The sequence below is a fragment of the Pseudorasbora parva genome, chromosome 8, assembly GCF_024679245.1.
Source record: "Pseudorasbora parva isolate DD20220531a chromosome 8, ASM2467924v1, whole genome shotgun sequence".
Taxonomy (NCBI): Eukaryota; Metazoa; Chordata; class Actinopteri; order Cypriniformes; family Gobionidae; genus Pseudorasbora; species Pseudorasbora parva.
In genome coordinates this window covers 2,790,663-2,814,629 of record NC_090179.1, presented here as the reverse complement: position 1 = coordinate 2,814,629, position 23,967 = coordinate 2,790,663, and the positions used below count along the sequence as shown (strand labels likewise).

The following is a 23,967-nucleotide window of genomic DNA, read 5'->3' as shown; positions in this document are numbered from 1 at the left end:
AATTTATTATAAAAACACAGAAAGGTCTGTGTGATGGTTAGGATTAGTATGCCAAACGTGTGTACATGTGTGTGTGTGTGTGTGTGTGTGTGTGTGTGTGTGTGTTGCTGTTGTTCTTACTAAGGCTTTTTTTGTTAACTTTACTTAATGTCCAATAATTTGTTGAACAATTTAGTAATCTGTTCTGTTTACATGCTATGCTTTTGTTACTTAGAAAACCCAAGTCAACATTACTTGACTGGTTCGAGTACCATTTTATCAAAAAAACAAACAAACAAACAAACAAATAAAAAAACTGGCGGACACAGACCTTTCTTTTAATATACTTTTGACTAATTTCCTCCACTTCCTCTCACCATTGTTGTGGTCAATGGAGCCTTTGGTTGGGCACTTGGAACTTTATTCGTATTTATCGTAATTATCTTTATTGATGCAGTGATGCAAGAAGAAATCACAGTTGTTTAATTTCAAAGGAAGGGAAGTAATACATATTTTTGGTGATTTTAAGACCGTCACAATTTTATTTTTGGGTGATATTGGGGTTACACTGACAAAAAAACAGCAAATAAAACGGTAAAATAAAGCAATTCATTTATTCATGCCGTGATGCACTCTGGAAGTACACTTCCTCTGAAACAACTTGATGCAATCAAGTTGGAGCCCGATAGTATAGCAGGGTAAACCTGTGTAGAGGTACACAAGGGACCATAGCTAATATTGTTACTTCATCATCACAGTTTGTGAAAATTATTAATTGCTCTCATTATGTCATTCAATGGAAATAAAAAAAACGTGTCTAAAAGCAAAAATAGTTGAAGGACTAGATCCATTTAAATTAAATTAGCCTATGTTGTGATGAACCTTAGAAAAGAAGTTTAGTGTGGCGAGGTGGACGAGCGAGAGATGTGGGAGGAATGAGCGGGCCTGGTGTGTGATTGAGAATGAGAGTCATCTGTGAAACACAACGTGAAGTAAAGGGCTTGGTCCTCTCTCACTCCTCCCATGTCTCTCGCTCATCCACCTCGCCACATTTAAAATAAAAATCAAAGTTGTGAAATATTCTTACCTCCCCAGCAAAGTGTTGGGAACTGTGTCTGCACTGTCATAAACCTCCACATAGTCAAACTCACAGACATCCTGCGTTTCCAGACTAAAATTTTGAAAGCTTAGTCTAATAACTTGTCCATCTTCCACAGATATTTGCCACATACACAACTATAAGAGAGCATTAAAATATTAATTAGTATGGATAACTTAAATGAATAATGATATAATAGAAACAGTCATGCAACAGAAACAAATAATAGTTACTTACAGTGCCTAGACACAGTTTTTGAAACTATGGCTCCATTTCACAAAACCAAAAAAAAGAAATAAATAAAACCCACACACAACATGCAAAACCACAAAACACACACACACACACACACACACACACACACACACACACACACACACACACACACACACCATGCAAACCATCAAACATATCTTGCAAAAACTTCATTAAAAACAAGTTTAACTTTTTTGAATAATTTAATTTTTGCCTAGTTACTCGACTACACACATACATTAAATGATAAGCCACATACATGCCACACTACACAGATGTGAAAAATGTAAAATACTACTCTCTTGTGTATTTTCCTTGTTCAGAGTACAGGAGTTGGTCACAGCACTTATACACACGTGCACAAATACACTGTATATACAGTACATATGCACAACTAATGAAATTTACAGTTATGGATCTGAAATGAAACTGAACTGAAAAATTGTTGGCATGGTCCAAAAGGGTTGTTCCTCATCTCTTAATGAGTCATGGTGTTGGACATGACGTACAGAGTCTCATCTCCTATTCCCTTTAACTTTTAATTTATAATCAACAATATTGTGTATTCATTTAACAATTATTGTTTAACATGTTCAGACTGAGCCAATAGACCTTTTTCACAAGAAAAATATTTTATTATAGACCTTTTCATGAAAAATATTAAAATGGATTTATAGCGTTTTGGAAAAGAGCTCCTCATATATATATATATATATATATATATATATATATATATATATATATATATATATATATATATATATATATATATATATATATATATATATATATATATTTCATAAAGCAAGTGGAGTGTATAACACTATGGGCTGGATTTATTGACAGTTTGTGCAAATGTGTTAAGGATGTCAGGATTTACACAGTGAAACATTAGCAACAGAAAGGCATGGACAGAGTTATTTTTGTGTCATTATTGCATATGCATTTGTAGGAGTCTGCACACCTGTCAGAACAGAATTGTTTTTGTGTGCAAAATGTATGCAATAGAGTATTTAAATTCAGGAACTGAATCACAGAGTTAGCTGTTAATAAAACATTTACCTGTTGATGTGGGTAAGGCTTTGGATGGTTTGGACTGGATAATGATCCATATTCACCTGTTATTTTCCCTCCGCACACTAAGAATCAAAAGATTGCATCCATTATGGTTTTTACTTTCAAGTGAGATAAGCACTTTGTGTAATGACTTTACTACCCTTGTGCTTCTGGCCACAGTTGACTTCATCCGAGTGGTCCTGGCAGTTTGGCTGGCTGTCACAGATGGAAACAGGTAGCAAGCAACGACCACCATCACACATAAACTCTTCTCGGGAGCAGCTTTCTGATTTCATGTAGAAAGAAAACTTTAGTACATATAAACAGAAAAATGTAATTTGGTACACACTCTGTGGTATATTTTTATAATCTGTGTCCAGAATATAATATATATCGATATTTTTTTTTTTTTTTTTTGCATATTTATTACATATGACAAATGCATATGATATTGTAGACTCAATTTAAGTATTGTCACCCACAACACAGACTACTAGATCCACAGTACAGACTACAAAAACATCCCGAGCACTGCATATCTATATCACAGGGCGCCAAATTAGAAAAAACAAAGTGTTTAAATGTGTGCGTGTGCATGTGCGCGCGTGTGTGTGCGGGTAAATCGGTCATTCAAAAAATAGGATTTCTGTAAAAATATTGCTTCAGAATAAATTATATTTATAACACATGTTCAATGAATTTAAATCTGCATAATTGTGATATTTACCCTGAGGGCTTTGTTTTAACCTTTTATAAAGGGCATCTCCCCTAATCTGATTACAGTTTTTTCTGATGGCTTAAGCACATTTTTTGTATCTATTGGCTGTTTTGGCAAAACTCTACACACAAATAAGAAAACCCTTCACCAATTTAGCATAACATTGTAGTTCTATTGCAAAAGCTAATAAACCTGGCTTCAAAACTCTTCAAACCTTCGTAAAATTTTTATTTTTGTTTTATTTTTATTTAAACACACAATGTGTCAACTCTGGTATGAATGAAAAACACATCTGACTTTTCCTTTCTCTGTGCACAAGGTAGGCTATAGCCACGTTTCCACCGCAGGAACTTTGGGTGGTACTTGGTGTGTTTTGACCGCAGGAACCAGGGTCTAAATGAAGTTCCGGGTAAATATTTCCCCCTCCAAACGGCCCTGCTCACGAGGTAGTACTTTTTCAAAGTTCAGGAACTTTCGAGGGCGGGACTTGGGCGCTGAACATGCTGATTGGTTTAGCATTTTATTTCAAAAGTCTTTTGCGAGTTTCGTTCTGCGTTCAGTAAATATCAGTCTTGCTCTCTGTCTGATGGCACGCGTTCATCTCAGCCATCTCACGTTCAATGTCCGTAATAGCTGATAATAATATACATTGTCATTTTAAATCTTAAAGCTTTCTGAATATGCTGCATGCTGCTGAATCTGCATATTAGTGCTCTTTTCTGTCATTGTTAATTTCCTCTTTAGTAAACCTATACATAACCAGCAAAAGCAGCACAGCTTGAATCTCTTCAAGAAGAGATTCGAAAAAACAGAGTTTGCTTAAACTAATCTCGAACTTTCCTGGGTAACAACTGAAACCAGCTTTGTGCAACAGGCCACAGTACTTGAAGTTTGGATCCCTGTATCTTTACAGAACTATGACAAAAGTATGAGCTCAAACTGACATAGGCTACCTTGACTACCTTGTGCACAGAGAAAGGAAAAGTCAAATGTGTTTTTTATTCAAACCAGAGTTGGCTCATTGTGTGCTTATTTATGTGATAACTGTGTTAACTGTTTGATACAAAAATAAAAAATTTACGAAGGCCTGAAGAGTTAAGCAAGGTTTTATTTAAGAGAATATATGTTTTTCATGTTCTTCAATTGTGTTCTTTAAAGTTTTGAATCATTGAACTTTATGAATACATTAACTTTATTTCCCTTTCGAAAGGGAACTCGAGCTGCGTCAGCTGACGCTACAGGGAACGCCTTCAGCGTGACAGGTGTCTGGAATCGCTATCGAAATCACAATCTTACTGACCGGTGGCAGCTGGTGACGTCATCACCATGCGACCAGGAAGTATATAAGGGCACCGTGCCAACATGACGCTATCCTTTCGTCTTCAGGGTCTGTCTGACTCGTTAGAAAATGTCTGAATAGAAAGAATGAAGTGCACACAAAAAAGAAAAGGGGCGTACAGGAAGTGCGCTGACCCGTGTCCCAGGTTTCTCACGCCTGAGGACACGCATACACTCTGTGTGCTCTGCCTGGGGGAAGAGCACGCGCGGTTCTTGAGGGGGCTTCCTGCGCGAACTGTGAGCGTTTCCCTTTGAGGACGCTCCGCTCTCGTCTGGCCTTCTTCTCGAGGGAAGAAGAGCCAGCATCTGGGAGCTGTCCCGCTCATGCTGAGGCTGAGCGGCGACGCCGGTCCTGGGGCTCCCAGATGGATCTGGCTCATCGTCTGGAGAGCATGGTGCTCACAGACGATCAGCCAGATCGCGAGAGGAGGCTGACGGAGGAGGAGTCGGATGGAAACTCCTCCTCTTCGTCAGCCGCTGCTCTTCCAGTAGAACAGAGGATGGCTGTGGATGAGGAGGATAATGAGGCTGAATCCTCTCAGCCATCCTGCCCCGTGTACGGGGATCTGCTTGATGTTATGGGGCGCGCGGCACTGACGCTTCAGTTGCCGTGGCAGAGCGCTAGGGGAGGGGCCGCCCGCCCGGATAGATTGGGCGATCGGTTCCTCCCCAACCATAGCCGCCCAGCTCCCGGGAGCCTTCCATTCCTCCCCGACCTTCACGAGCAGGTCATGGGGGCATGGAAGAAGCCCTACTCGGCTTGAATTCGTCAGCATCAGCGTTTTAATTTCGCTGATGTCGAGGGATTGGCCGAGGCAGGGTATATGTCGATGCTGCCCATTGACGAGACATTTGCGAACTACTGTATCTCGCGTCAGGGTGGCCATCGACATTGAGAGCTCCTGCCCTGCCATCAAAACCATTAAAGACGACTTCACGTCATAATGGCAGGGCGTACACGTTGGCGGTGGCCTTGCACACTATGTCGGTGTTGCAGGCTTATCAGGCCGATCTGCTGAGGGACCTCGATCAGCGGGAGGGCCTACCCCCTGATGCGATGGCCGAGTTGCGCCGCACCACAGATCTCTCTCTCCGGGCCGCCAAACAGACAGCAGTCACCATCGGACGGTCGATCGGACGGTCTATGGTGGCCACGGAGAGGCATCTGTGGTTGAACCTGGCGGACATCGGGGCGAAAGAAAAGTCTTTTCTCCTCGATGCCCCGGTCTCGCCCTCTTAACTTTTCGGCACCTCTGTCGACGCGGTGATGGGAAGGTTCAGAGAGGCGAGGGCGCGCTCGGCGGCTTACAGAACATGTATTCCGCTGAGGTCCGGGGCGCCGCCCAGGAAGGAGGGTGTCCCAGGCCCGTCGCGATCTGAGGATCGTCGGCAGGGCCAGCGTAGTTGTGTGGCCTCTCGTGCGCCCCCTCCGTGGAGGAGCAGGGCGCAGAAGAGGCGGGACACCCGCAACAGGAGAAGGGACATTGGGGAGAAGAACCGGTTCTAGCGCCGGAAGCGCGTTGAGTCTCCGCCCCCGAGGGCACAGAGACCGTGAGTAGTGTGCTTTCTTTCTCCCCTCTTTCTCCCCGGGCGCGCTTACATCAGGCCGGGCGGGCCCATGATGAGCGGATGTGAGACTCTGACGGCCTGCCAGGCCTGGTTTGTGAGAGCCCCTCCCTCAGGTTGGTGCGCCGAAGCATGCATGTTACATGGAAGCGATGAGGCACTGGAAGACAGCGGGTGAGTCCCCTTTTTAGGGCAAACATTCTTTCTTTTCCCGTATGTTTGGACTGTTTGGACATTTTTTGGAGGGATTTTTTTTGTTTTTTTTGTTTTTGCGAATGTGTAACAATTTCATCAGTTAAAGTCTGGGCCTGTAGTTCCCCAGTAAAGTGGCTAGAACGATGTTTGTGATAAACACAGAGTGTTTATGTAGGCTGTACGTTTGCTAGCGCAGCACTGTGGTTTGTGGAGGGAGTTTCTCTTCTGGATATGTGTAAAATGAGCAGTTGAGGCCACCGCGAATGCCCGAGGGCATGTAGCGGAGATGTAAACTGATGTGCGTTCTCCTAGTCAAACTATTAAGCCCATAGCCACCTCTGGGTAGCATTAGCACCTCTGCTAGTGAAGTATCTAGATGAGTGTATGAGGTTAGGCTAGCGCATGAACTGCAGTAAGGTCTGTCCCAGCCCTTTTTAGGGCCTTGGTTTTTGGGTTTTTATTAGACCGATGCTGGCTGACCCTCGCGAGGGCACTGCATCAAGTTGGCCTAGGCTGCTGGTGGGATGGCGGTGGCGTCTTGTGGTGGCTTGTTGCCCGACTTGTAGCGGCCCAGTTATTAGAGGGGCTTGCTGGGTTGCAGCAGGCCTCATATGGCTTCCCCTGAGGGGGTGGCCCAGGGCCTCGACCACTGGGTGACAGGAACTAGGCCTCTCTAGGCCTCCCGGAGGGTGAGCCCCGGTTCCCAGTTCCTATGACAGTGAGCATGGTTGCTAGCCAAGGCAGCTAGCATGTTCTGCTATCAGGTGGCAGGCCTCTCCAGGCCTTCCTGAGGTCGTTCCCCGGCCCTGCAGGGTTTCCCGGTGGGATTTACAATCGGGTAAGCACCGTCTGTCACTGGGCCTCTAACAGGGAGCTGCCATTCGGCAATAGGCCTCTCCAGGCCGCCCTAAAGACTCGACTATACATGAGGCATCAAACAGGCCTCCTTGGAGGCAACCTCCGGGAACACAGTAACTTCCAACAGTTGGCACGTCTGGCTAGCAGGTAGCAGGCCTCTCCAGGCCTTCCTGAGGGTGAGCCCCCGAGCTCAGGTGCTCGGTTAGCCGGTGTGACGTGCTGTCAGGTGGTAGGCCCCTCTGGGTCTCCCTGGGAAGGGATTCCCGGATTTGGTCTCGGTGACAAGCTAGCCATTAGCAGGCCTTGCTGAGGGCAAACTCCACTGTTTGGACACTCGCGCAGCCAGCATGGGTGGCTTCTGGTGTTGATGGCCTCATGGGCCACCCTGAGGAGACCAGTAAAGCCACCTCCCTGTGGCCTTTAACAGCTAGCCTTTAACAACGGTGCCAGGTAGAGGCTCCTTCACGCCTCCCTGGGGGGGAACGAGTCCCTTGGACGGGAACACATAACTGGCTTTATGCTGACAGCTAGTGGTGGCTCGCTGTTGGGTCCCGGCCTTAGCCGGCGATACCCGAGGGCGGGCTCATGCCCTAGCACAACGAGACGCCGTTTCTGCTGCGCGGTCCCTTCAGGACAGGGACCTGCCAGCCTACAGCATGGTTTCCCTACCAGGCAGGCTTAAGAGCAAAACACGTGTTACAACCTACCTACCGCCACTGTCACCCATTGTTTAGCTCTAATAGCATGGTGCTTTGAAATTAGCAGGAGGTTGATACATCATTCTTTACTAGAGAAACGGTAGAAGTACAAAACAAAATATTATCTTGTTTTTTATTTTAGTTTTTTTTACCTCAGAATTAGATTTTCTGCTGTAGCTTCAGGAAATATAGCAACACAGACTGGAACCCTAACCCTAACCTCCATGTGGAATCATAAGGAAGCCAGAGGAAACTGAAACTGTCATATGAATCCTATCTTATCTGTGATTCTTGGAATTGAAGTGTTACAACTCTCCCCATGTTACAACTATACCCAGTCTCCCCTACTTTCCACCTCTAAGAGGAGGATATGCTGGAAGGAACACCATCCTGAAATTTCAGTGATGCTCAAACCACTCTTGCACCAGTGCTGAATGGTGAAATTGGACATTGTCCCACACAACTACACAGTTTCACTTAATCTGCTTCTGCTCACACTTGCGGAAAGTGAACTTCATTGTGGGAGTCGTAGGAGGGATTGCAATCAGATTGTAAGAACCATATCTGTTCCAAACAGTGTCAAATTTGGGTTTTGTTAAATTATTGAAAATTTTGAACGAAGTGTTTCCTTTTGTGGATGTGTGAATTGTGTAGTGTTTTGACAAAATTAGCATTGTTTTTAAAATTGTGCTTAAGCAATCGTAAAAAAAAACAAAACAAAAAAACTGTAATACCAGGTGTTAACAGAGAATCGTAGACATCTTTGTTGGTTACCAATAGAAAGCAGAGTAATTTTACTGAATATTGCATAGATGCCTGTCAAAGTGTTTTTTTTTTTGTTGTATGAAGAATTGTTCATATTTTTCATATAAAGAACATGCCAAAGATAGATATGCAGTGCCAGAAGATTAAGTTAATTGATTTTAAGGCTTATGTTTGAATGTTTAAATTGAGTTTATACAACAAATTGACTTTTTTCCAATATAAAATGAAAACTGTACAGTTTTAAACTATTAAAACAAACATAATGTTGATATGTTTAGGTTATACTTACTCTGTCCTGGTAATATAGAATGGTATTGTGCAATGAATCCATTGCTGCCAATATTTCCATCAGTGTGAAAGGACACCAACACAGTACTGCTATTTGTATTTAATGTAGGTGGTGCAACATTGCCACAAAATCTAGGAAGAAGTGAATCTTAATTATTAAAAGTGTAAGTATGATCGCCAAGAACATCCTTGTATAGCAAAATATACTTAACTCTTTTATTCTAAATGTATGCAGCTTATAGTTTATATTAGGGCTGCACATTTTCAAGTTTTTCATTAACCGTTAACCGAGGCCCTTAGCGGTTAATAGCGGTTATATACGTGGGGCAACGTGGGGGAGAGGACGCTGGCGTCGTCTGTTCGCCGCTTCTCCACCCACAAATCATGTTGTACTATTAGATTTAGATTTTATTTTATTTCCTTATGTTTGTGACTAGTCTAACAGTCAGAGCTACTATTGGGGCTGTTGCTGATTGCTGTCAGCCACTGAGAGGACGTTGTTCCTCGTTTCGCCGTTTTCCACCGCTTCTAATGTTTACGTTTGAATTGCTGCGGTTGGTTGGTTCTGGTTTGGAGGACATTTGATGTTTCTCGCCGCGACTGCTCACTGGTGGTCTCCCTTGGGCTTAAGCTGCATGGTGGCTGAAGTTTGCACCGGGCTAGCGTCATCTGGGCCATCGTAATCGGCGTCCGGCATGATGTTGGGATGTTCCGCTTCTCGGCTGCGCCGCTGTTCCGTCCTGCATTGCGGCCGTGGAGCGGCTTGGACTTCTGCGCCGACCCCGGTGTGTACACAGAAGTGCCCGGAAAAATGTTCTGCCTCCTGCATGGTGCTGCGGCGATCCCCATCGTTTGAATCGTCATGAAGACCCATCATCTGGTCTTCAGCTGTCCTGCCTCGGCGATGTCATCAGGACACACTGCCGCTGGGAGAAATTTAAAACATGGAGTGGACCACAGTGTGCTGCGGAGCTAACAGAGACTTCCACCATCAGCTGTTTTCTGTTCACCATCAGCTCTGTTTCTGTTCACCATCAGCTCTGTTTCTGTTCACCATCAGCTCTGTTTCTGTTCTGTTTTCTGTGTTGGTTGATTGTTTGTAGTATTCTATATTTTTACTTTTTATTCATTTTTTGTGTTAACCCCCCCCCCCCCCCTTGTTGCACTTTGAGATTCTTCGGAATGAAATGTGCATTATAAATAAAATCTATTATTATTATTATTATTATTAATACTCGGTTAACCATAGTGTGCGTCAGGGTTATTATTTTTAGTTTATTAATTTGACGACCGCCATCTCCATAGTGAACGCGCCTATAGAGAGAAATGCACATCATGGATTACCTAATCAGAGAGTAGCCTATTTCTTTTCGTTTTAAATTGTTAAAAGACATTTCAAGCTTTCTTAAGATATATTTCATGTCTGTGAGGCCTATGCTGAGTTTTGTTTAATTAGGATGAGATGCACGTTCCAGTTCACGAGCAATGCAAGTGGCCGCGAATTCAAGCATCTGTGGACTCGTTCCTTCAGCTCTGGCCATCTTGCATTCAGTCCGCAATTAGCTTTTCTTGTTTTCTTCATTACAGTTAAAGTAACCTCTGCTTTTCGCTAGTCCCTCACAAGTTTCTCACTTCAAACTTTCTTCTGCTCTGTTATGCACAGCGCGCGCGGCTCCTGCTCTGCTTCTGCCCTAATGCGACTTATAGTCCAGTGCGACTTACGTTATTTTCCTCTTCATGACGCATTTTTTGACTGATGCGACTTATACTCCGGAGCGACTTATAGCCTGAAAAATGTGGTAAGCACTGCACTGCAGTACTTACATTTTGCCCCGTCACTCTAAATTTTAAAGTGCTCCCACGCTCTACTTTTCTTTGCCCGCTTTATGTTAGAAAGCTGGTCATGACTTCTTCTTGTGGATATTACAAATGTCTGGGAGCGCTCTGGCGGTCTCTAGTGGTGCAAAAATATATTACAACTAAATTTAAAGCACGTCATTGACGCCACTTAACCGAGCAAAATGTTTCACTCGGTTACGCAATTTTTAACGGTTATTCGGTTAACCATGGACACCCCTAGTTTATATAGGTATATTTTTATATAATTGTGTTTGTTAGGAATAACGTCTCAGGTTACGTATGTAACCATTGTTCCCTGGGAACAGGGAACGAGACGCTGCATCAGCTGACGCTACAGGGAATGCCTTCAGCGTGACAGGACTCTGAACTACTATCGAATCACGGCAATCCTATTGACTGACCTATGATGCCATCAAGGTGCGAACAGGAAGTATATAAGGGCGCCTTGCAAACATGACACCAGCTTCTTCATCTGAAGGGACTGTTTGCAGGCAGGCCCCGATGCATGACAACAAGACGCAATGTCCCGTTCCCTGTTCTCAGGGAACAATTGTTCTTACATAACCTGAGACGTTCACTTTTGAAAGGGAACTCGCGCTGTGTCTGCTGATGCTATAGGGAATGATATACGCCATGCTGAGGGGACTGCATGCCTACTGGTAGTGACAACTGTCAGGACAACAAAATTCAACTGAAATGCCCGAACCACTTCCCCTCTGGTCACACTAGGCTGACAGTGACAGCATTCCCTATGCCCCAGCCAGTCACTATTCGGGACACCCTGACGAAGGCATGTAAAGCCGCAATGCGCAGGTGTACCTGTCACCAATTTTTAAATGTTTAAGCCATGAAAAAATAAAGGCTTTTTAACTTTTTCAACACACCCGTCGAGTGCCTTGGGCTACTTTTGCTTCTAGACTATTCGGGAAAACTTCACAGAATGCCACCAGGGAGGCCCAACCTGGTGTCACTTATGTGGGACACTTTCGGTTTAGCCCCCCTGTCTGTTGAAAAACTTGCCCCCGGGGAGGCATCCGTGTCCGCCTCAGACCGGATCTCAGAGACAGGTTATCCTGGAGAACAGTGCTCAGTGTAGCGCTTTCCAACCCTTGCTAGTGAGGGAAGTTTAGCTGCTCTATCCTAGGATCTACCAAGCACTTACCTCACAAAAGCGCTCAGGAGGCCGGACAGGCCTACCGGCTGCTCTAAGTGGGCTTTTAGGAAGGCAGGTCTTTGAGAAAACAAAACTAAAACATTCAGTGTGAAAACAGAGGCTGCAACAATGTAAATTTTATGAAAATAAGTGTCTCTTTCGATTCTGACAAAAACTTACCAGCCTTCACTAGGGTGTGATTGCGTTATTGATGCATTTTATTGCCTATTTATTGAACAATTTTATTAGATATTTTCAAAGTTGTTTAAGGGTGCATAAAATGTATTAAATACTCAAGCCAAAATGAAATTCTAAAGAGGCTGTTCAGTTGAATAAAAATGTAATATAATGTCAATCCACATTGACAAATGTTAGTTCTTGCACTGTATTTAAAGGCTTTTTACATGTAAATGCAGCCCCTATGTTAATTCTAGTTGTCTTTTATAATTAAATTAAACACTTAGGCTGTGTATCCCCCAAATAGCTTTTAGCCAGTCGAAGTGTTACTAGTATTTCAAATCACAGATAGTTTGTGTCTGTATGGAGTCTATATAAAAATGCAGATCCAATGTAAAATATTTGCTCTGGCTCCTGTTTTAAATCATTTCGTTCCATTATTACTTGTTGTTATCTGTTGTCTTTGAACACACAGAATGTGGCGGTTGGTGTGTGTTGTATTTGTCTCTTCTGCTATGACTGGGCGGCTGGGAGTAAAGTGACAGTAATGAGCGCTGTGTTTTACGACCGTAAAAAATGCAGAGCGCTCTGTGGTTGAGCGTGACATGCTCTTTTAGCGCCTTGTTGCGCTCATGGCATTCTAAAAACGCTACACTTCTATTGAAAACAATTGGATACGCCAGCAGCCGAGTGAAAAAACACTTTGGTGGACACACAGCCTTATGGTGAGCAAACCTTGTCACTACAGATGTCTTCTCTGTCTGCTCTCTGACTTCTAGCCAATCAAACAAGCAAGGAGAGGGTCCCTCAATAGCCAGAGATGACACTTGGATCTGCACTAGGAAAGGAGGAGACACCCTGATCACCCATACACAGTGAGAATCAGGAGGATACAAGCCTGGGTGATTTGGAGAACTGAAAGTCCCACCAGAATCCGTCAACATGCCACCACATCCTGTAAAAGCAGATAAAAGCTCATTCATATTGAGCATTTTATTTTTTTGTGAAAAATGTATTCATGCTAAATGTATGCATTTGATTTTGGATGCTCTATATGTTGACAATCTTGACATTCAGAAGGGGTTCTAAAAGTATTTGGACACTTAAGTCACATTTAAATCTACCCTAGAATGATTTGAAAAGTAAATGTAAATCCACATAAAAAAATTATGTGGTGCATAAATCCTCACATAAACCCATAATAATAATAATAATACATTTAATTTGTACCTGTGCTCTTCCTACCTGTATAACAACTTAACAAGTCGGAAGGAAATATACATACATTGTCATCAGTTTGCACTGCATAAGTTATGATTTATATATAGATTAATCCTTATTAAAGGTACTGAAGTTATTTACTCAAGAGCAGAGCATATTTATTGAGCAAGTACTTTTGTTCTTTACATTGTCATTATAAGTGATTACTGTCACTTTAAAAGATCTTCCGCTGTCGCACATGTCGCAGTTACAAAACTTACAAAACGTGTGACTGTCCCCCACCTGCTCCTCTTCAGAAAATTAAATTCGCTGTCCCATTGATCAAGGTTTTTTGGCAGGAGTGCCTTCCGTCTCTATCGTTACGTCGATCATCCGTCTCTGTTTTGTTTTCCCCCCGCATTGTCACTCGTCATCTGACCTCACACACTAACCTCGCAACAACGGCCACCTATAGCGAGGCTAGTTACAGAGCTCAGATTGGAAATGTTTTTGTTTTTTTTACTCTGGTATTATTCTTTTTTAAAAACGCAGGTTAAAAAACGGGAGATTTACGGGAAAATACGAATATGGGAGGATGGCGGGAAAGAAGGGTAAAATACGGGACTTTCCCGGCCAAAACGAGATACTTGACAGGTAGACACTTTAAGCCAGGGGTCTCAAACTCCCGGCCCGCGGGCCACTTGCGGCCCGCAGGATGATATTTTGTGGCCCCCTACTTGACATCAAAGTTTAGTGTTAGTGTGGCCCGCGCGTTGCTCTGAAAACCATTTTTGGCGGAGTCGTTGCGAGTGCCTGTGCCGTGCTTTATGCCTCACTTCGTGTGTGTGTATATGAGAGTTAGCTCATCCCTCTCTCGTGCAGTATAATTGGTTGACACCTCGTGATTGACATGAACAGAGGCTAATCAGACAGTCAAAATGAATGTGGTTTAACGGCGCTCAAATGGCCATTCAAATCAAAGTAGGCGGGATATACATTCTCTTTTGGTCCGCGCACATGCTCGCTCGCGCAGTCTTCACACACACAGACGAGCGCTTAAATATATCGCGTAATGCCGTTGCGGAGAGAGACTATTCTTTCCGGTGAAATCACAAAACTAAATTGCACACACACAAAATGCAACATGCTATTAATATACAACCATTGATGAACATTTGAAGGATTAGAACTCTGAACATTTGAGACGATTCACTAAAAGTCTTCTGTTAGACCAGTGAGGAACTCAAATATAAGCAGCCGATGTACGTATTTATTCACTCATGCGAATAATCTCGGGACTAATAATATATTTGACGACAATTAATGCAAATATTGTTTGCAAATAGTCCCAAATTGATTATTTCCCAACTAGAATTAGACCTAGAATTTCATTCATTGTTCTGTTTGACCTGATTATGGCCTGGCTTTGAATTAGTCTATTATTTTAAATAAAAACAAAAACATTTATTATTTCAGTATTACATAATTATTTAATTTCTATTGGCCATATTTATTAGTACACAATTACCATCACATTGCTGTTGGTAATAGATAGGTGCGAAGGACGAAGGATAATCAGATCCAAAAATCTCAAAAATATTGGCAATATAAATTAAAAAAACACGAGATTCAATCATTTTCAATCAGTTTTGGATTCAAATTAATGATTTTTTAACTGCATTTACAACAACTTTGTGTTATTTTATTACTTTGATGCCGAACATAATGTTACCCATTAGATACAAATAAATTAAACTTGCATTCATCACTAAAATGAACTTTGGTCCAGTTCTCCTCTGTTCACACAACTTGCTTCTCAATAAAGGTTAGTCTAGCCTGTCTTTCTGCTGATGAGAGGCTTGGTCACTGCAGAGTGAGCATTCAGTCTGAATTCTCTTAAAGGGGTACTTCAGCGCTGGGAAGATGAATCTGTATTTAAACTGGGTCATCAATGCAGTAGAAATGTGAAATAATTTTTGAATTTGGTGTCTTCTAGACTGAGAAAAGACAGAAAATGTATTTTTGTCTCATGGGGATTAAAGACTACAATTCCCAGAATGCTTCGCTGCCCTGCGAGGACAATTCCCAACGCCACCAACTTCATTACTGTGACTGAGTTAGAGAAGACACTACAATTAAAAACTGAACGTGTCTGTTCAATATAATGAGTGAGTCACCGTGCGAGTCTCACAGCACTGAGCACTAACTGCACGAGTGATGAGAGCTGAGGTAATCGCGACTACACTCGCGGCATACATTCACAACGCGAGTTAAGTCTGGCGCATTTCAGTTCATGCCTTTGCAAGCTTAACTTTCATAGAAATGAATTTGAGAAGTTAAAAGACTTACATTGCTCACCATAGCTCCGTTTAAATGATCCTGTAACTGCAAGCTGAGCTCTCCTGCAAGCTGAGTGTTATCTCCCATCCCCCATGCGCAGATTCAAAACATGCGGAAATGGCTCCCTCTGCTGGCTGTAGTCTTTAGCCTCTGGGCAAACATTCCTCCTATGATGCAAAAATCGTCAATTTGCATCATAGGAGGAATTTTTCCAGAAATAAAATGCAGAAATCTCTCGTCTCAGGGAGATATGAGGGGGGAAAGCACAATCATTTGAATATACTCCAGGGTTTATACTTATACAAAGCCATATGCTAATCGCTGAAGTAACCCTTTAAATGACAAGACACTGTTGACGAGATAGATCATTACTGTGTTCAGCTTTGAACTGGCGAGTAATTCCAGCTGCAGTATTGAACTGATTTCACATTGAAAGTCTCCGCATTGTCTTGTCCTTGTCACATGCCTGTCCTGTCTTGTGTGCACGTGGGTTTTGTTATTCTGAGCATGTGCTCATGTAATTGTCTGATCCCTCCCCCCTTGTTATCTGATTAGTGTTTGAATTCTTCTACCTGTTCCCTCTTGAACTAGAAACTCTAACCCTAACTCTAGCCTCTAACCCCTCCCAACTGTCACTGTTGTGTTAGCTAGCATTTATAGGATCTGATGTGCTTATGTCAAATTAGTTTGTTAGCTTATTTTGACATCATTCTGACAACAACTATAGTTTTAACATATCTGCATGGCACATTCATTCTGGGTATAATTGTAAATTATTATCTTTTATACTTTATGATTTGATTTGATTTGTTTTTTTTATTAGATACCACAATCTTTACAAAAACATTGTTTACTATTGGCATTGACAAATACACTCATTGTATGCCCTTTGATCAACAGCATTTCATGAACAATACTCACCTAATGCCAACATATTCACCTAATATAACATATCTCTGTCAATAAATAGTTCTAACAGCATAACGTCTCTGGTTATGACTGTAACGTCTTGGTTACGTATGTAACCCTCGTTCCCTGAGGAGGGAACGGAGACATAACGTCAGTGACTGACGAATGGGGGTTTCGCCTAGAAGCCAATCATCTTCGAGATCTTAGAAAACGCCCAATGGCAGTGCCAATGCCATGGGCATGCGAGATTTGCATGCGTAACTCCGCCTACCCACATGGGTATATAAGGAAGTAGCTGGCATGTATCGCATTATGTTTACCTGCTGAGGAGCCAAGTTGAACTCCTGTACAGCGGATGTGGCAGCGGGACGTTACGTCTCCGTTCCCTCCTCAGGGAACGAGGGTTACATACGTAACCGAGACGTTCCCTTTCGTTCAGTCACTCCGACGTAACGTCAGTGACTGACGAATGGGGGGTCCCAATGAAATCACGCCACTCGGCTGTCTTCCAGTGCCCTGCGCAAGCGTGAGTGCCCTGATGCAAGAAGGATGGTCAAAGGCCTCTACTTAACGCAGGAATACCAAGGTACACTGGGAGGCATATTCCAGTTGGAGATATGCGCCAAAATGCCTACCCGTAGGGAGGACTTAAGGATACACGTATGACCCGAGGGGCAGCATACGGGGAACACTGGGGTACCAGCCGCAGGTGGATTTTTAATCCCAGGGGGTGGCAAGGTTGCCAAGGGAATACACCCGCTCAGGGAGGCTTACGGTGGAATACACATGTGGGGGTCGCCGGAGGGGAACCATGCACATGGGGCACCTGGCCGGACACTAGTGTCTGGGCTAAGGGCAGACTACTGGCGTCGGCGGCGTCAGTGCTGGAGGAGCTCAGGGCTCTCGGGGAGCTCACCTGAGAAGAATATCGCATGTATCCAGTCCGTGGAGTGGAATGGCGAGCAAGCGAAGACACCTGAGCCAATCCATTACCGGCCACTTGTAGATGCGAGTACATAGTCGGATACAGGCTCCACTCAGAGATTATAGAATCTGGCGAATGTGTTTGGTGTCGCCCAGCCTGCAGCTCTGCAGATGTCTGTCAGCGGAGCGCCATGCACTAAAGCCCAAGAGGAGGCCACACTCCGAGTGGAGTGTGTCCTGACCCCAAGGGGGCATGGGCACCCTTGCTGCTGGTAAGCCAAAACAATGGTGTCCACTATCCAGTGAGACAGCCTTTGCTTTGAGAGAGCCTTCCCTTTCAGCTTCCCACCATAACAGACAAAGAGCTGGTCTGAGATCCTGAAACACTGCGTCCTGTCTACGTAAGCGTGAAGGGCGCGTACTGGACAGAGCAGTGCCAAGGCTGGGTCTGCCCCCTGCAAGGGCAGCGCTTGCAGGTTCACTACCTGGTCTCTGAACGGAGTGGTGGGAATCTTGGGCACATATCCAGGCCAGGGTCTCAGGATCACGTGAGAGTCACCCGGCCCGAATTCCAGGCACGCCTCGTCAACCGAAAATGCCTGCAGGTCCCCTACCCTCTTGATGGAGGCCAATGCGGTCAGGAGCGCTGTCTTCATAGACAAGAACTTAACATCTACAGACTGCAAAGGCTCAACTGGGGCCCTCTACAGAGCACTTAGAACTACTGAGAGGTCCCAAGAGGGTACGAGAGGAGCACAAGGAGAAAGTAGTCTCCTCGCACCCCTCGGGAACCTGATGACCAGGTCGTGCTTACTTACCGGTTTACCATCCAAGAGGTCATGGTAGGCGGCGATAGCGGCCACATAAACCTTCAGGGTGGAAGGAGACAGCCTTCGATCCAACCCTTCTTGGAGAAATGAGAGCACAGACCCGATCGGGCATTTCCAGGGGTCTTCTAGGCGAGAAGAACACCAACTGACGATGAGGTTCCACTTCAACGCATCGGCCTGTCTCGTGGACTAGGCCCGAGCGGAAGTGATGGTAGCCTCCACCGGAGGTGGTAGGGTACTGAAAACTGCCACGTCCCGTCCAGGAGCCACACGTGGAGGTTCCAAGATCGGGACGCGGGTGCCACAGGGTGCCCCGTCTCTGAGAGAGGAGATCCTGTCTCAGAGGAATCGGCCAGGGAGGGGCTGTCGCAAGGAGTACAAGTTCTGGGAACCAGGTCCGGCCGTGCCAGAACGGGGCGACCAAATGACCTGCTCCTTGTCCTCCCTGACCTTGCACAAAACTTGCTGAATCCATGAGAGCTCGTCGGCTGCACGGTTCAGGATCCCCGGGATATGGACAGCACGAAGGGACCTCAGGCGCTTCTGACTCCATCAAACGAGATGGCGGGCGAGTTGGGACATGCGGCGGGAGGGTAGACCGCCCTGGTGGTTGATGTACGCTACAACGGCCGTGTTGTCCGACCTGACTAGAACGTGTTGACCCTTCAGCAACGCTAGGAAGCGGTGCAGGGCGAACCTTGCCAGCAACTCGAGGCAATTGACATGCAGGCGGCCCTGGCTCTCTGTCCGGGAGCCCGCGGCCGCACGTCCATTGCACATGGCACCCCAACCCGAGTGGAAGCATCTGTTGACACAACAACATGCCTGCCTGGAAGCTCGTTCTTAGGGCACACCTGCCCGTAGAAACTGAGGTTCGACCACTGGGTGAATGTCTGTCTGCAGGCCCAAGTCACTGGGACCTGGAGCGTGCCAGACTGCCATGCCCATCTCGGAACTCGATCGCGAAGCCAGTGCTGAAGCAGTCTCATATGAAGCAATCCGAGGGGCGTCACTGCGGCTGCGGATGCCATATGCCCCAGGAGCCTCTGAAACAGTTTCAGTGGAACCGCACTCTTGCTCTCTAACTGACGGAGGCAAGTCAGCAGTGACTGCGCGCGCTCACCGGTAAGCTGCGCGCACATGGCAACCGAGTCAATCTCCATACCGAGAAAAGAGATCCTCTGCACTGGGCAGAGTTTGCTCTTCTCCCCGTTGACCCGAAGGCCCAGACGAGCTAAGTGGTGGAGAACCAGGTCTCTGTGTTCGCACACCCGGTCCCGAGAGTGGCCCAGTAGGAGCCAGTCGTCAAGATAGTTCAGGATGCGAACCCCTTGTTGCCTGAGTGGCGCAAGGGCTGCCTCGACAATCTTCGTGAAGACGCGAGGGGACAGAGCTAGCCCGAATGGGAGTACGGCATACTGATATGCCCGCCCTTCGAACGCAAACCGTAGGAACGGTCTGTGTCGCGGAAGGATGGACACATGGAAGTACGCGTCCTTCAGGTCGATCGCTGCAAACCAATCGCATGAACGAACGCATTCGAAAAGGCGTTTCGCAGTCAACATCCTGAACGGAAGCCTGAAAGGGATCGGTTCAGGACGTGAAGGTCCAGGATCGGTCGTAACCACCGGATTTCTTCGGTACAATGAAGTAGGGGCTGAGAAGCCGGAATTCATCTCGGCTGGAGGGACGAGCTCGACTGCGCCCTTCGCCAGTAGGATCGCGGTCTCCGCACGCATGACAGGGGCATTGGACCCCACCATGGTGAACCGGACACCCCGGAAGCGAGGAGGAGCTCACGCGAACTGAATCGCATAGCTGAGCCTGATGGTCCGCGGGACCCAGCGGGACAGTCCCGGCAGCTGTAGCCACGCTCCCAGGGAGTGTACCAACGGGGTCATACGGAGCACCGGCGTACCCTTGATGGGGCAGCGAGGCAGTGTTATCGGCCCGGACTCGGGTGGCATAGCGGCCCAGTGTCGGGGTGCTGGTAACAACTGCGCCCTGATAGAGGAGACCAGGGAAGGACTCGCGTTCCACTGGGGTCTGCTCTGCGAGGGGGCTGGCGACAGAGAGGGACGAGAGTGGCGTGGCCCGGGGTCGGCGCGCACTGCCCTCACCGGTCTCTGGGTGCTCAGGGATGGGTTAATCAGTTCTTTTTACAAAGGGTGCTGCTGACCCGTGGGACAGCAGCTGGACAAAGGATTCTCCACCGGCCCTCCACCGGGGGAAGGGGCGGACCTGCCACCGTCCCCTGAAAAGAACTGCCCATCCCAGAGCTGTCCACGTCCGGAGCGCCGCTTAGCCTGGTGTTCAGCAGGCTGCGGGGCTGGCGCGGACTGGGACGGCTTCCTGCGGCGTGCTCCGCGGCGTGGCCAGGGTGAAGGCTGCTGCTGTGGCCACGTGAGAGGGGGTCGCAGGAGGTCGTGCTGGCGGCGAGGAGGCTAAGGCAACTGTGCCGGCGGCGCTTAGGTGCAGCAGCGGGCCGCCTGGGCAGATGGCCTCAGTCTGCCTCTGGGGACGGCCAAGAACTGTTGGGCGCAGTCCTTGACCGTGCCGCCGATAAGGCCAGCCTGGGATATGGGCGAGTTGAGGAGGCGGGCTCACTCAGCCTTCCTATATCGACCAAGTAAGGCCAATTGTCTTTCCCGGACCAAGGACTCTAGCCCACCTTGAAATGCGGCAATCGACCTCTCGCCGCTATCTGGAGTATGAACAAAACGAACAGGGCGTCAGCAAACGGTCCCGCTGCTTCAGTCCAACACTCGTTGGAAGCGATGTGCAAGAGGGCGGGAGTGGCCCGAGGAATGATCATCGGGGTTCTTAATACCACAGCACCGCCCTCAAGTCACCCTGGCCACCAGCCAAAGTACCACCTCTCTCGGAGTTGGTAGATCGGCGTGTGGCAGAGGGCACTCTCTCTCTTTACAGAGATCATTGAGTCTCGACCACAACATCGCGATGGGAATGTTCCCGCAGAGGGAACACAGCACATCCACAAACACTGTCCGAACGTGCTGGGCCCAAACACGTCGAGCAGTGAATGCGTCTCAAAGACAGCAACAGATATCGACCGCACCCGGAAGTGCGTGGGCAAACCGTCTTGAAAAAGACGTGCCACACGCAAGCTCTTTTTGTGAGAGGAAGCTCTGCAGAGTGCCGAAGCGCCCAGGGAAAACACACACAGCTGTTGCAGATCACTGCACAGATCAGCAGGCAGGCAATGTGAGATCGCTGGAACGCGCTGTTACACCAACACCCTGGAGAACGGCTCGTCTCGAAGTCTGAAGAGAGGACTTCAGAATTCAGGCTTGCAGGAGTGAAGAGATGCTCTTGGCTCCGAAGCAGAAACATAATGCGATACATGCCAGCTACTTCCTTATATACCCATGTGGGTAGGCGGAGTTACACATGCAAATCTCGCATGCCCATGGCATTGGCACTGCCATTGGGCGTTTTCTAAGATCTCGAAGATGATTGGCTTCGAGGCGAAACCCCCATTCGTCAGTCACTGACATTACGTCGGAGTGACTGAACGAAAGAGAACCTTAGTTCCCTGAGAACCGGGAACGAGATGCTGCGACAATGTGACGCAGGGAACGAGAAGCACAAATTCCATTTCGAAAGGGAACTCAAGTTTTACTTCATTAGTTTACTCCTTTATTATCATCCAATCATAATACAGCTCCTTTTTTAAAAGCCTTCTTAAAGGTTGGGTTGATATTTTGTAATAAAATACTAAGACATTTAAACAAATATCCAGACTTTATATGAAATAATATATGAATATAAAAGACCATTAACTGACTTGTAAATGTGGGCTCTTTCCCAGGCAGGGGGAGTGTGGGACTATGTGTGGGATGGGGTACAGTCGGACTCAAAGAAAGATTATGGGAAACGATGTCTCCAAACCGAGAGTCTGAAGGGGAAATCACTCCTTTATTACTCTTAACTTCTGTGAAAAGCAAGAAAGAGAAAAATAATGAGAAAGCAAAGTTATTTTCTCTACTGCTTAAGCATTTACAAATTTGGTGCACAACTATTATGAGGTAAGTGTCAAAATTCCTTTCACATACAGACCAAATACAGTGGTCTAAGTTCAAAATGTTGGTGTTATTTTACAGGAAACCCTTTGAAGTTACATAAAACACTGCTAAAAGTGATAAACATGTAAGTATAGGTTGTCTAAACTGTAATAATCCCACTCAAAAAATAGATGTTTTTGGAATATTTATTTAAAATATAAATTCATTTTTGAAGGTGTGTAACTCAGGCCCTGTGTGCTCTATGACCCTGTAGACAATTTGGACTATTTCCACTAAATTACAGAAAATAGTGGAAAAAAGATTTTTGTCTGTGTCATGTTGTATGCAAGATTTATTCAAATGGATCTGAAGGGAGGACCCAACTAGACCCCTAATGCTCAGACAACCTATACTAACATGTTTATGACTTTTAGCAGTGTTTTATGTAACTTCAAAGGGTTTCCTGTAAAATGGCACCAACATTTTTAACCTTGACCACTGTATGTGTGTATGGGAAGCTTACATTACATTTACATTTAATCATTTAGCAGACGCTTTTATCCAAAGTGACTTACAAAAAGGGGAGAGCACTAGAAGCAACGAAACATGCAAGGGCAACAACCTTAAAGTGCTGTAAAAAGTGTCAGTTAATCGAACACAGTACAACTTTTTTTTCTCTCTCTCTCTCTCTTTCTCCCTCTCCCCCCGACAAACAGAAAATTGAATTGGATAGTTAAGTGCTAGACTTTATTGGTCAGGTGCAGTTGGAAAAGATCTATCTTAAGATGCTTTTTGAAAATGGCTACAGACTCAGCTGCACGAATTGAGATCGGAAGGGTCGTTCCAACCGGTGGGAATGGTACCAGATTAATTTAGTGTAAATACATTACTTTGTCTAAAACAAATGCCAAAGTGATGCATATTTACAGAAAGTAGAGACTCTAAGCTTTCAAATGGTATGGTATATATGAGGTCAGAGCTCCTCCACAAATTGAAAGTATATACATGATGATGTCATTCCTATACAGGGTCTGTGGATTTTAAGTGGCTAAAGTATTTTACGGCGATAAGGGGTCCTGATACATGTTGTCTAACTCCAGTTAGTACTTTATCTGCAGCCAGTCCTAACTCTGATAGAAAATCAGCAAATTCTTTGATAAAGTCTCTATTGTGCCCTGGTGGACTGTATGCAGTAGCCAACACAAATGTCAAACAGAATTTATTAATTATACTACATAATGTTACATAAAGCACCATGACTTCAAAATAATTATATTTGAAGCTAGACTTTGTCATGAGTTAGGTTTGACTCTCTAGCTCTCTTTCAATTCCCACTTCTTTCCTTCCCATCTTTACTATCGCAATCAGCGTGCTCTATGATTGAGATTTTACCTTTTCATCTGAACACCTTTGTGATCGTTTTTCGGGCTATTTAGTGCCTCCCTGTTTTTGGCTTCTTTGCCAGATTATTGCTGTATATGTGACCCGTCACGGAAACCCGGGACACAAGTCGGCAGCTCTGCTATTGAGAAAAATGAGAAAGAAGCGTTTTTTTTAATAGAATCTGTTAGTTGAAATCATGAAGAAGCCTCTCCATGTTTGAGATGGCATTAATTGTATATTTAAAAGCGTATATTTTGAGGTTGAAATCGCCTTGTTTTGTCTGTGTGTATTTCCATACTGGCTTTTGTTATTGCCCCGCCGTGGCTAATTATTTATGCAGCGTTCTGGCCG

General features: G+C 45.4%; 1 protein-coding gene across 1 annotated transcript in view; it reads right to left on the bottom strand.

Annotated features, from left to right (window-relative positions):
* The window catches only part of mfrp (membrane frizzled-related protein), a 56,432-nt gene that overhangs the window by 8,372 nt on the left and 24,093 nt on the right, over window positions 1-23,967 (bottom strand). The window contains exons 4-9 of the mRNA XM_067451925.1: window positions 22,017-22,163; window positions 12,741-12,960; window positions 8,817-8,947; window positions 2,550-2,675; window positions 2,396-2,472; window positions 1,067-1,215 (exon numbers count right to left, since the gene is read on the bottom strand). Coding sequence (XP_067308026.1) covers window positions 1,067-1,215; window positions 2,396-2,472; window positions 2,550-2,675; window positions 8,817-8,947; window positions 12,741-12,960; window positions 22,017-22,163 — 850 coding nt within the window. The remainder of the gene's footprint in view (window positions 1-1,066; window positions 1,216-2,395; window positions 2,473-2,549; window positions 2,676-8,816; window positions 8,948-12,740; window positions 12,961-22,016; window positions 22,164-23,967) is intronic.